Source organism: Fukomys damarensis, unplaced genomic scaffold, assembly GCF_012274545.1.
Source record: "Fukomys damarensis isolate Sample0158 unplaced genomic scaffold, DMR_v1.0_HiC HiC_scaffold_14, whole genome shotgun sequence".
NCBI classification, from domain to species: Eukaryota; Metazoa; Chordata; class Mammalia; order Rodentia; family Bathyergidae; genus Fukomys; species Fukomys damarensis.
Genome location: NW_022900926.1, coordinates 10623074 through 10637185, shown reverse-complemented (window position 1 = coordinate 10637185; position 14112 = coordinate 10623074). Strand labels below are relative to the sequence as shown.

The 14112-nt window shown below is 41.3% G+C and overlaps 1 protein-coding gene across 12 annotated transcripts in view; it reads right to left on the bottom strand.

Moving 5' to 3' along the window:
• The window catches only part of L3mbtl3 (L3MBTL histone methyl-lysine binding protein 3), a 112331-nt gene that overhangs the window by 45988 nt on the left and 52231 nt on the right, over nt 1-14112 (bottom strand). For all 12 annotated transcript variants that reach the window (XM_010639145.3, XM_010639146.3, XM_010639151.3 and 9 more), the window contains 3 exons: nt 12350-12426; nt 7700-7785; nt 5629-5739 (listed from right to left, as the gene is read on the bottom strand). In XM_010639145.3, the coding sequence (XP_010637447.1) occupies nt 5629-5739; nt 7700-7785; nt 12350-12426 (274 nt within the window). The remainder of the gene's footprint in view (nt 1-5628; nt 5740-7699; nt 7786-12349; nt 12427-14112) is intronic.

Here is a 14112-nt window from a genome sequence, read left to right as displayed (position 1 = left end):
TATGAATTAAACCACAGGACGTGATTCTTCTCTAATATACCAAAAATGTCCCCATTTCTGGTGACTCTGACAGCTGGAATTAAATGGCTGTTTCCATAGACCATCCATCACAGGAGGAGTTAACTTGCAGGGGGATTTCTGGGGAGCTGTTTGGCAATACCAACCAACATTATAACATGTTATGTTGGACTTAATTACTTCAATAGCACTGTTTATAGCAAAGAACAAAGAGAAGTAACCAGGCGCCACCATCAGAAAACTGGCTACATGATGTTCATAGGATCAAAAGTATGAAAAGTGCATATTAATGGACTCAAAATAATGTCCTCGGCAATGAATCCACTTTCTCAAGCTCAGAAATCAATGTTCCTAGACTCAAAACCATAGAATGTCACACCTAGAAGAAATCATTTATATTATCCTACAGAGCAGAGCAGACTCACAGAGAGTAACTGGCTAGCCAACAGCCACAGAGCTAGTTAGGAGGGTAACTAGGCCTAGAATTCAAGAGTTGGAAATAAAACAATTCATCATTCACATACACTGAACTGAAACATCAGTCAAAGAAAGTTAACTCAAATAACTTTTTCCCTTCCTCTGATAAAAATACAATGCTTAAGGAAGACAGATCTCCTACAAAAGGAGACCAGGAGATGGGGGGATCAAGATGCATTTGTACATTTACCAACTCTTCACGATGAATCTAATTATTGTGTGCTGCAAGCATGCACTAAATGACAATAAAAATGAAACAAATAACCCCCTAAAAGTAAAAATAATGTTCAAATAATGAGAATGATACTCATAATTTTCTGAAAATACAATTTTATAGTGCCAACGTCACCAATGAATGAGTGATCATACTGTATTCTGTTAAGTTTCAAGCATTCTGATTTTCAACTAACCATAGTAAGTCATCATTTGTTTTACTAGCAACATGAAGCCCCATGTTTTCTGATCTTACTATCCCTGAATTCCTTTTCTTTTACATGGGAATCAATGTTTATATAACTCAAGCTCCCTTTATTGTAAATTAGCAATTAAATTTAATGGATGTTAGCTATCTGCCTATAGTAAATGATCTCAACACTATCAAGGGAAATGGTCCTCCACCCTGGACACACATCAGAAGAACCTGAGAATACTAAAAAAAGGAGCGGGGGACTCGAGGAAGGCAGGCATGGTGGCGCACGTCTGTAATCACAGCACTTGGGAGGCTGAGGCAAGAGGATTGCCAAGAGTTCAAGGCCAGCCAGGACTACTGGTGAGATCTTGCCTCAAAACAAAATGAAACAAAAATGACAACAACAACCACCACCAAGAGAAAGCTCACTTAGGCTCTGTTCAACCTGTGATCTATCATTTACTAAACTTCAAAGTAGTTACAATGAGCACTTAGAATGAAGAACCACTGGTAATAAGCAGGACCTTACTGTACAGCAACCGTCTCCGAAGTCCTTTCTATCGCCCCAGATCAAAGGGTTCCTGTTACATTTTTCTCAAGGATAACGACAAAGAATATTTTCTTTGAAGCTACTATGTCTGGTGACACCCTGTCACTTCTAGTGTTCATCTAGGCTGACCCCTCAGCCTGTAGCTGGCGGGAGGAATCTCTCCAGGGTTAATACCCCTTGGACTCGATAGACATAACGGCATTGCAAAGTAGGCTAAGTATTAAGTTTTAGGTATAAAATTAGTTTCATTATTAAGAAGAGATATAACCATTGTATTTTCTCTAAGGAGCAAAGTATTTAAAAATATTCTATCAAATTATGTAACTATGAACAGCATAAGTATCGATCCTCCTCAATATTTATACTCTGGAAGCTCAAATTAAATAGCAATTTTATTAAAGTTTTCAGAGTTTCATTTTATCATCTATAATTTTTATGACTTCAGTCTGTAGCATATTAATGAAGAAAAAACACCCCACCTTCTATAGCTAATAGTTTTTCTCTTGCCAGATGCTATTTTGAAATGAAACCAAATGCCCAACAAAGAACTAGGGAGGGAGACATATTAACATACAATATGGAATACTCAGAAACTTTATAAACACAAGAGAAATATAAAATTTATAAGACACTATTCCACTACAAGCACATTTATATGCAACTCAGCAACAATGCTGAATTCAATTAAATTTCTAAAGTAAGCAGACCACACTACAGATCAAAGTACAGCAATGGATACACTGCTTACCCAGAAGTATAATTTGGACTCTTTATATAAACTTCCTATACATATTAACAACAATGTTAAGAAGGTATTTTAGAAACATGCGATTTCTTTAAAAAGAAAATCTGGAGGGATTTCTTTTGTTCATACAAAAGGGAGCTCAGTGGGGCCAGGGGCCAGGCATTTAGCTCAGTGGTGCTGCCACCTGCCTCGCAAGTGCAAGGACCCGGGTTCGATCCCCAGTGCCAAAAAACGGAAAAAAAAAAAAAAAAAGGTAGGGGGAGCTCCGTCAACAAACGCATTTTGCACACAGGTGTACAGACCTGAGGAAAAACAAAAAGTCACAAGGAAAAGACTACTTGATTCAGCAGTGAACAAGATTTCCTGATTCACAATATAGTGCATGCTTCTAAAGAGACATTATTTTACCAAAAGAATATGGAAAAAAAGAATGGCAAGATCTATGTGTTGAACTTAATAGGAAGAAAATAAACCATATTTAAAATTGAAGAATTGAGAAATAGCAGGATATAGATGATACTTTAGAAAATAGGGGATAAAATGTCTTAAGAAACACCCAAAGTGCCTAAAGCTCCTGCTCGTGGTGGGCCAGACTGGAGATGAGATGGCCGCAAAAATGGGTCCTTTTAGGTCACCAAAAATGGAAGAGAAGAGCGAACACATTCTGGTTGCTTTTCTTTAGGAACATGGGGCAAAATATTTAAAAGTTTTATAACTACTTACCATATTGGCTCATGGCATGAAATACCACATCGTACATGTAACTTTAAAAAGTTGATTTTATTTAACTTCACTTGAGTTTATCCTTGAGAAACTTCACAATATTAAGCTACACTTAGTCTACATTTTCTCCCCCTTTGTCTTCCTCTCTGAAGAAGGAAGATGTGGCATCGTCTGCGGTTATTATGAGAGAAACTCCTCCTGTGAGGAGCTCTGCGCATTTTCAGAAGCTCTAATGAATGTGGAGCGGACGCCATGGCCCTGTTTATGACCTTTGGAGGATTCAGAACAGCAGGACACAGCTTGGCAGTAGCTTGGTAAGTACAACAGTCAACTGCACACCTCCCTGTAACACCTGCAGCCCCACCCCGGTGTTAGAGATGGGCCGTGGTGTGGTTTTAGAAAAAGAAATCAGCTTCAAGGCAAGAGCTGGATTCTATTCTAAAAGTTTCCCATTAACCAACGGAAACATTTGACTTTTAGCGGCCCTGATCTCCTCACGTGTAAAATCACAGCGGTGACCTCAGTTTCTGTTACTGGAGAAGGAACACAGATTTCTGAAAGCAAACAATTAACAAGAGAAACTTAATGGTGTGCAGTTGCAGCCCCCCCATGAGGAGCACTGTCTCCGCTATGGGGTGTTTCTTTCCGGTGCTGGTTATGCATCTGTTCTTTTGGGGAAAAGCAATCAAAATTGAACATAATGTAAAGCTGGAAATTGTCACGTGCCAACAGCAAACGTTCTTCTAAAATATTTTAATTTACCATCATTGTAGATGTATGAGGGTTTCTTTTGCCTACCAGTGACTGTGGTAGTTCTCAACGTTAAACATTACCTCGGCATTGTTCCCACCTTCCCTGGATCTTAAATCTGTGAGTATGTCCACAGCAGATACCAGCACAGAGCTTCCTGAATTAAAGGATGAACAACCTTCTATGATTCTGATGGCAAACTGCTCTTCAGAGTCGCTGGGATACTTTATATTTTCCGCCCGGCCATTATAAACGTTTCCTCTAATCTAACTGAAAACAGCATTTTCCCCCAATTCTGAGCAATCTGTCTTCTAAAAATAATATTGTGCTTAACTCTGCATTCCTTTGGCTATCTAGCTTATTTAGAAAATATTTCCAGTTCTAATATATTCTGATGGCATCATGATTTATATCACAACCAACTCAATTAATAAGAAAATGCACTTGAAAGGCTGACACATGCCTTGCATTATTTATAAAATTTCTGAAAGTTATATAATTACATAATCGTAAACAGTGAATTGAATGTTAAAATTTCTCTCTGATGGGTATATATTTGTACAGCTTTTAGTTCATTTTACATTTTATTTGCTTAGCTGGGCATGGTGGTGCACACCTGTAATCCCAGCACTTAGAAAGCTGAGGCAGGAGAATTGCTTAGAGTTTGAGGCCAGCCTGGACTGCACAGTGAGTTCAAGGGCAGCCTGAAATACATTAGTGAGACCTTGTCCCAAAAAAATGAAAGAAAGGAAGGAAGGGAGAGAAAGTTTATTTTCTTACATACTATCTCACTGCAGATAGATGAGGCTGTGATTTATTATTTTTGTAAATATGCATACCTCTAAATTCCCACAGTATAGAACTGAGACTCAGTTCTGCCACTGCTGCTACTTACAGTGTCAGAATGAAGTCATTCTTTTAATCTTTCTGAGTCTGGCTCATCCGTAACACAGTGATGCCAGCCTATTTCCCACACTGCAAAAGCTACAGCGTACAGATAATAGGAGACCGCTGCCATCCTGTAAAAGGCCACAGAGGAGGTAGGTCTTTCTGGGCAACAGTCACCACTATTCCTAATGAAACGCTAAACAGCCCTTGGTGGTAACAACCAGGCAGCATTCAGATTTGAGAGAGAAGCAAATGTGGAAGGCGGCAGTAGCCAGGCCTTAGGCATGACTCAAATCACCTCCCAACAAACCAAACCAGCATCCTGCGCGGCCGCTCACTTCCTGAGAGCTGTCTGATTTTACTCATCCGTTTGTAGTAAAAATGTGATTGTATCTATCAAACGATTTATTTTTACTTGTCTTATATCAAAAGCCTAGATACTCTTTGGAAAAGACTACCTAACATACCTCACAAAAAATTGACCCTTAATTTTTTTAAAAAAGAGCACAATGTAGGAGAACAAAGTATGTATTTCCTTCTGAACACAGAATTACCTAATGTGTTGCATCTACTTTATTTTTCTAAACACATACTCAAAATATTGAAAGTCACTCAGCATTAAAGAGAAAGCAGCCCGTGCCTATAATCCCAGCACTCTGGAAGCTGAGGCGGGAGGACCACAAGGTTAAACCCAGTCTGGGCAACTTAGGAGTATCCTGAATCAAATAAAAAGTAACAACAGCAAAGATGGAGGAGGCCATGGACAATACCAGTTGCCTGGATTCAATCCCGAGCACCACAAGGTATGGAGAAAGATAGATGAAAAGAACAGAATGGGACAGACAGGACTGCACCAGACCAGGATGAAGAGAAAACATCCTTAAGCACCTCAAAGGAAAAACCTTGAATGCATGAATGACTTGGAGAGACTCATAAGCAATTACTGTGCCTATTCCCACAGTCTTATTAATTTAATTCCAGGACTTTGTAAGTTAAATATCTACTGAAGTTTCCATTCAAGGAGACTTGTACCAAAAGCCAAAACCAAACCCCAGCTGGGACACTTACTTTGATTCGGTGATCATCCGTGTCTGCAACAGTCGCGACCCTAATGAACACGGGGTTCCTTTTATCTACGACTTCCAGCTTCATCTTTTTCTGGAAACCATGTGGAGGTTTCTGCCATAAGAGAAAAGTTTCACAGTCAGACTTAGAGGGAAAACAGGAGGACCTGACGCTACACAGAATAGAAACAGACAAGCTATTTAGGGAACCAGCTTTTCAAACTCTCAAATTCCCAGTGTGTTTCTGGATATAAACTTCCCCACCAGAAAAGTAAAGCCACAACACACAGGAGAAAGACAGCTGAGGGGTGAAAAGAGGGGCTGAAGGAAACACACTGGTTATTTCCTTAGCTACAGGGGAGGCCAAACAATTTTCTCATTGGTTGGAGGCATCGTAGCAAAAATCCACAAGCACTCATTTTTATTTTTAAAAGGAAATGAAAAACAAGAGTGGCTGAAACAATGCACCGAGATTTAGAAGTACTGAGGGAAAGAAAGCAGAAGACAGCTTCGGAAAAGAAACTTAGCAAGATGGAGTAGCTCTTACAAGACAGGGATGGGAAAAGGGGATCCACAGCTCCCTACGGTCCCTACTCAGAAGAAAACAGACCTCTGAAAAACTCACGGGTGGGGAAGGCAAGGTGATGGACCTGTAAGTGGTTACACAGATTACTTGTATTTTCTAACTTCTGGTCCCTATTTTGGAAAATGAGTGTAATAAAAGTGCTGCTCAAAAAATTAAGTGTGAAAACTATGTAAACGAAGCTAGGCATGGTAGTGCACGCCTGTACTCCCAACACTGGGGAGGCTGAGGCAGGAGGATAGCTGAGAGTTTGAGGCCAGCCTCAGCTACATAATGAGTTCAAGGCCAGCCTGAACTATACAGCTAAACCCTGTCTGAAAAAAAAAAAAAAAAGAAAAAAGAAAACCAAAATTATGTAAATGATATGGAGCAATCAATGCAAGTCATCTAAAAAGCCAAATAAGAGAAATCTTAATTTTCTTCCTGAAATAATATTAGATATGTAAATTTATCCTAATGTAATTTATACAGTTTAAAGCAAGGTTAAAAAAAATAGCGTTTATGTTAGACTCAAAGTTAGAGTAGATAAAAATTAATAAATATGCCAATAACTCTAAACATTAATCTTAAAAATTCCAAGCTTACTATCACTATCAGATGAAGTCATACAAATTCTTTGATGGTGTGTCTCTTCATGTAATGTACTTTTACTCTTAAAAATTCTTTTTTTGCAGCACTAGGGATGAATCTAGGGTCTCACACTTGCTGGGCAAGTGTTCTACCACTGAGCTACATCCCTGGCCATTCAAATCACTTCTGATCTTATATATATACACTCATAACTGCTAATTAATTCTATCATTAAAAATCCTAGAAAGTTATACATACAAGCGTCATTTAAAGAGCAGTATTACTTATGAGACTATGCCACATTTTAAAATTTATTTAACAAATATTTTTCCTTTAGATTTGTGAGAAAATACAAATGTTACAGCAAGCTATTTGATTTGAAAAAACAATAAATGCATTTCATTTATTACTCTTCTCGTGCTGAAGAAAGGACGTTTACTTTGCATCTTAATAAGTTCTGTGCAAGAAGTAAAGACCTTGGGCTTCTGTGAGATACAATACTATAATAAAAGCAGGTGACCTCACTTTAATAAAACATGCTGATTTGTAGCAATAAAATACAAAGCAGCATCTCAACTTGCCACAAACAAATTCAAAGGAATTACAAATGTAAATTTTATTTGAAAACGTTTTCCATCCAGTTTGGTCTTTAAAAATATCTAGCTAGAAAAACAGATGTAGCATTATTTTTGAGGAAGATTTTAAAATCCAAAAAAAAAAATAAGTTTGTTTGCCAACAATCCCAGTTAACAGTTTTACTTTAAAAAATTGTAAAATTTCAAAACTCCTTCGGGCTTCTGTTTTCTTCTTTCCTATTCTGATTTACCAGTATCATCTTTTCCTGTTCTTAAATTTCAGGGAACAGACGACAGCACAGACACAAAGCAATCACACAGTGTAACACATGAGAGTGTTGTCTCACCACTTTGAAAGCTCTTGCAGGAGCAGGTAAAGAATTGGTTTCTTCTAAGTATTTATCCCAAGAAAAATGTTTCACATTTGGATAACCTAAGAAAAAAATAAAAATATAAATCATATGAGATTTAACCAAAATGATAACAAGAGTAACAGATTGCCCTACAAAAATTATATATATATATAATTTACATAGGAGAAGTGTTAGCAAACACAAGTAAATGACTTGAAATGAGCTGTTTTAGTTCTTCTGATTTATGACCATCCCACGTGGATGTAAAAACACAACACATAACTGCTTTTGCACTTGAAAATAGAAAAACAAATTAGAAGATCCTCATGTGCAAAAAATAAAGTGCATATGAAATAAAAAGCGTTTACTAAAAAAACATTGAAGGGGTGTGTGTGTGTGTGTGTGTGTATCTGAATATATAAACTACTCTAGATATCTCTTCGTAGTGTTAGGTTGAACAAAGTAACACACCCTAATCGTAAGACCTTATTAATAGAATTATAAAAATAACTATCCTTTCCTTTCTCCTGCTGCCTTTTGTATCCTCCAGAGCCCCAAATCCATTAGGTAGGTACGAGTAGGAATTAAAGCGGCCCAGTAGGGTGGGAGATTAGCTACATAAAGGGGACTGAGAAGATATCCAAATACATGCGGGAAAACAGAAGCTGAGCTTCTCCCTGGCTGAGAAGCACAAGAAAGGGGCATGGAAAGAAGAAAAGCAGCAAGGCAGCCGAGAGTCTCGGATCTGAATCGGAGTCCATGGCATCGATCCCCAGTTCTCAATACACACGGATGCAGAAACACGCACACATCTGTGCACATGTTACACATTTATGCGTACGTATTTCCTCCGTCCACTGAGACAAGTCATGTGTCAGGAGCAGTGAGCACACAGCAACCACACACGGGGTTCCGAATATCATCCTCTACTGAGGAGAACCACGGATCCGTGGAGGAGCCGCTACTGCAGCAATGGGCGGGGGCAGGTACAGAGGTCAGCTGCGCTGGAAAGTAAGAAGTCCCCCAGAAACGCTAAGAACACATCCAACAGGCTCTCACCAGCTAAACTCTCGCAGAGTCTGAGATGTAAATAAACAGTGCCACTCAAGGATCATAACTCCTTGTTAAAAACAGTAAGCTATGGGTCCATGCTGGTATAAATAAACGCAATAAATGAGAAAGCTACTCTTTGCAGAATAATATGAACCAACTATGCACAAAGACTAATAATACTAGACGGTGTGGTTCATAATGAAAAACTACCATTTATCTAGAAATATCAACAGATGCTAAAACTGGGGGGCAAATTCAGCACTGCAGCATTTCTGAGGTATTCCTGCCCGAGTGTGTGAGCTGGCCAAGCTTACTCCCAGTGACCTCCACACACGACAGTGCGATCCTCCAGCAGGCTGGCACGATGCAGGCCGGGAGGGCCAGCCACGGAGCGCAACACCTGATCTTTCTGCTGCAAATCACATCATTTGTTCAGCTGACTAAACCCAGTGCATTTCGGGGTCGAGGGCACGGATGGATTCTGCACCATTCTTGACACGTTTGAAATTATTTCAAAGGAAAATGTCTGAAAAGTAGGTTTCTTCTTTGTAAGAATCTTTTTGGTCTCTGAGAGACTTCTTTGAAGATAATAAATGATACACAGTGTGCTGACTATTGTTATTCTCTTATTATTTTGTTATGACATTTGTTTTATTTTCCTAAAAAACGAAACATGCAAGCGTACTTCTGTATGTGCATTTGACAGCAGATTTTTAAGCAACATGACTCGCACAATTGAAGTAACTTCAGTCAGAACAAACAGTCCATCCAACGAAACCGGTGGGTATGCAGAGGCATGTGTACTCACACAGAAAAAAGGCTCATGACCAGCTAAACTATACAGAGAGAGAACTGAGTTTATTTCCATTTTTCATTCTAAACTGAAAAATAAGCATGTAGGAACATAACTTGGAAAGTTCAAAATAAAAGAGATGAAGAATTTTTAGAACGGATCAACAGAGATGGCAGCACAATTCAGAGCAGGTAAATCTTGGAAGCAGCCTGCATGTCCATCACAGATGAATGGGTAAGGAAAACGTGGTATTTATACAAAGTGGAGTACTACTCTGCCATATAAAAGGACAATCCTAAGTCATTTGTAAGAAAACAGGCGCACTTGGAGATCATAATGTTAATTGAAATAAATCAGACACACAACCTTAAATATCACATGGTTTCTCTTATATGAGAAACCCAAGGTATAAACAAAGGGCAAAATAAAAGCTAGATAACAGGAAGTGAGGAGAGTTTTGTTTTTTTTTTTCAAATGGGAAGGGGATCAAGAGATGCAGGGAGGGGAAAGGAATCAGACATGGTAAGTACTTGTGCGAACTCTCCATGAAGAATGGAATCACTACCTCCTGCAAACATGTACTACTAATAAAAACAAGAAAAAAACAGGTAGGCTGTGTACAGAAACTGTGAAAGGAAGGCCCGCAAGGCTGGTCAAGGCGTGGCCTGATGCATGATACAACGGAGGTGCTGAGGGGAACTGGGTGGAGAGGACCTGCTTTTCAGGTAGGAGGGCAGAGACTGAGCACGGTGACCGAAGGGAGAGTGTGTCTTTTGTCGTGGGGCAAAGAGCAACATCAGCATGTGTACAGGTAACCATTTCATACTATGTGACGTCTTTCTGTTGTTGTTAGGTTATTTTCATCGTGGTTCGATATGTAAATTTACCATTGTAACCATTTTTAGGTGTACAGTCCAGTGGAATCATGAACATTCACACTGTTAGATCTTTGGCCTAATTTTTCACATGTGAATTTTTAAAAACGCGCCCAAAGCTGTTATTTTCTCTTCTGCTGAATTATAACGGTCCATAAAAGGAGAGCCAGCGGCAGTGCTAGACCCTACCCCTCCCTGGGTTCCTGGTAAGGGACCGGTCGTCGCCCAGCTCACATCTGTCTGCCTGATCTGACTACGACCTGGAATGGTACTGTAGGGAGAAAGGGTTTGTATCCAACCAGAAAACCCAAGAATCCTCAGGGTAGTTTAGATGGTGAGAGTGAGACAGGGTCACCTACGCAACAGTCAGTTGCTAATATTCTGTAACCCACAGGACACAGAAGGCCAGCATAAGAAATCCTCCAGACAGCACATTTGGAAATTAATTTGCAGAAAAATGTTAACTAATTATGTACACAGAGTAATGAGAAACAGAGCGGATTCCTACTAGCAACGGAGAAAATAATAACTCATATTAGAAACATCAAAGATGCTAAAACTAGTTACTGGTTTTGAAATGAGATTCAGGATAGTTACGCCCTTAGTATCTTGCTGTTTTCAAGTCAGCTCTGTAAATCAGCTGGGGCAGAGGCTTTCCTTTCCTCCCTTTAACTCAGGAGAAAACTCAGACAGTGAGAGAGGCGGGGCCTGCTGGTACCGAGTGAGAAAAGATCCAAGCGACTGGGGACCGGCTGGACACGCAAGTGGCTGTTAAGAGTGGAACGAGGGCCGGGGACGTAACTCGGTGGTTCCGCTGCCTGCCTTGCAAATGCAAGGGCTTGTGTTTGATCCCCAGTGCCAAAAAAAACAAAAAAACAAAACAAACAAACAAAAAACCAAAGAGTGGAATGAGCCTAACATTAAGCTCCAGGCTGCTGCAGGCGACACCCACAGCCGCTCTTAGGAAACTGAGGCTTGCCCTTCCCCATGACCAGGCGCCCACTTCGCCCAGGGAAACACCTGCCACCCTGTGTGGCGGGGCAGTGTGGGCCGCTGTCCCTACCGCTGTCCCTACCGGAGGAGCCACACCTTCAGCCTTCACAGGCTCAGAAGGGCATCCCGATTAGGACGAAGCGGCAGAATCTGTTCTTTAGCACAAGATGACAAACTCAAAAGGACAGAAAACTAGGATGCTATTTATCAGCAGCGGCACTGCTCTGTCGACGAGGCAAAGAAGCTGAGCAGGCCAGAGGCACACGGCTGCGGGCCCCCAAACCTCAGGGCACAACCGCTGGCACCCAGAGGACAGGGACCACTGGCACCCAGGTGCAAAATCTACTCTGGAGCCAGGAATCACAAGAGAAGAAACACAACTGATGCGTGAGCTCTTACTGAGAACACCTGAATTTCAGTCCTCATTTAACTGAACATCACGCTGCTCGCTTACCAGGCCTGACCCTGGTAAGGAGGCTGCGGTCTCCACACCACATTCCCGGACTTGCCCTAGACTAGGCAAATCACATCTGCAGTGAGGTAACGTCTTTTGATGTACGCTGATAGAGAGTCCTAAAAGTCAATTTCAAGTTGAGAAAGGAAAAATACATTAAAACAGCTTATCTCTCCAAAGAAGACCCCAATTTGAGACTCTGCTATACACTAGGACAGCACTCAATACACTGGAAGGTCAGGAAGCTTCCACCTGGGGCCGGCTGCACAATGTCGTAAAGAAGGCGTCCATGCAGCGTGACCACACGGGTTCACGGACTGCCTACCCATGCCTCTGTGCTACGCCCAAGTCAAGCAGTTGTGAGAGAGGCTACAGAGCATGCAAAACTTAAAACATTTACTACATGGCCCTCTACAGTCAGGGCTTACTGGCCTCTGACGTAGGTGAGTAATACTGGATACAGAATAAACACAAACCTGGTGGGGTAATGAGGGTCCGTCTGTGTTCTTTACACCAACCGACCGGATGAATGTGTGGGCTAGAGGCTTCGCACCTGGGGGGTACAAAAATGAAAATGCTGAAGTTACTGGATGAGCTCACAGACACGAGTACAAGTGGTCTTTGTGAATGGCGCATCAGAGATCATGAACACCTTACAGGCTTCTTCCGTACAATCGACCTACTTCGCCAAAAGGTGCTAAGCCAAAGGGTCTTTCACTTCTGCAGTACACCAATGCCAAGTAGCGTTTTAGTAGATAAATATCTGATGGATCCGGCATCATACAATTTCCTCCCCCCTGCAAATATGGTTTATATTCTGAAACTTCAAATGTAGCAGAAGTACAAAGACCATATCATTAAAATTCAGAATTTTCATTCATAACCATCATATGGAAAAAGACTGCACGCCGGCAAGATAAAATTACTTCACCATCTCTACAGGTACACACGCCAACACCCAAGGCTCAGTCACTCCAGAAACCAACAACATGCTACTTGTATTACCCACTACGATGGCAGAGACCAGCTACTAAAATAATACGCTTCTCCCTTCTCCTCTCTGTTACCATCACTACAGCTAAGCACAGATGTCCCCAGGACCTTTCTGCTAACATTCAAACCTGGTACTTCTGATTCCCTGCTCCTGACCATAACTGCTCTGCGTGTTTCTCCTGCCCGCATGCGACAGGGTTCGCCAGGCATCTGCTCCCCTGTTCCTCCAAGTGCTGAGGCGGGGATGAGATGCAGGGCGCTGGGAGAGCCTGAGCAAACTGCCCGAATACAGCAAATGCAAAGCTGCTGTTCTTGTGGCACTTACACTATAGTCAGAAGAGACAGAAGTAAACAACAAACAAAATACAGCGCGTCCCTCTGTATCTGCAAGGGATTGGGCCTGCAAACCCTGCAAATACCAAAATCAGAGGATATTCCAGTAACATATACAGGGCAGTCACCTTTAGATTGTACTCAGAACACCTGGTGTAACGCGCCTTGGTACACAGCACCAAGCAAGCGAAGTGGGAGCAGGCTGTGTGAGCACAAGAGTGCGCCTCACGGAGCCTGGTCAAGTCGGCTCCTAAATGCAACATTTTGAGGAAAAACCTGAAGGATTTGAAGAAAGAGAGAAGGGAGCCACAAAAAGACAGGAATGCAATCAGGGCACAGGTGACAGCAAGTATAAGTCCGTGGAGTGGGAGCCTGGCCGGTCTGTATCAGGAACAGGAGGGAAGAAACTGGGGAAGCGCAGACCAACAGGAAATGATGTCAGATGGGAAGGGCCATCGGGCTACAGGGAGCTTTGGGATTTTATTCAGGGTGAACTAGAACATCACCATGGAGGGTTTTAGGCACAGAAGTAGCTTACTCGTATTTGTGTTTTCATTATTCTGGCTGCTGTGAGGAAAGTAATCCACACAGGTGGCAAGAGAGGAGGTGGTCCAAGGCTCTGGCAAGGGTTGATTGTGGTGGCCTCAGTCACGGGGTTGGCAGTGAAGAAAGGAAGAAGCGGCCATGTTTTAGGCATTAGTTTTAAAGACGGAGCCAAGAGAGTTTGCTGATAGATTTAATATGGGACTTCCTCAACTGCTTCAGGAAGCGATGAGGACTTCTACCAGGCAAACAATGTAAGGAAACGCGAGTCTGCTCTTACAAGTAGTTACAATAGCATTACAGAACAAATGAGCACATAAATAAAACACAATGTCTTTTTTTTTTTTTTTTTTTTTTTTTTTTTTTTTTT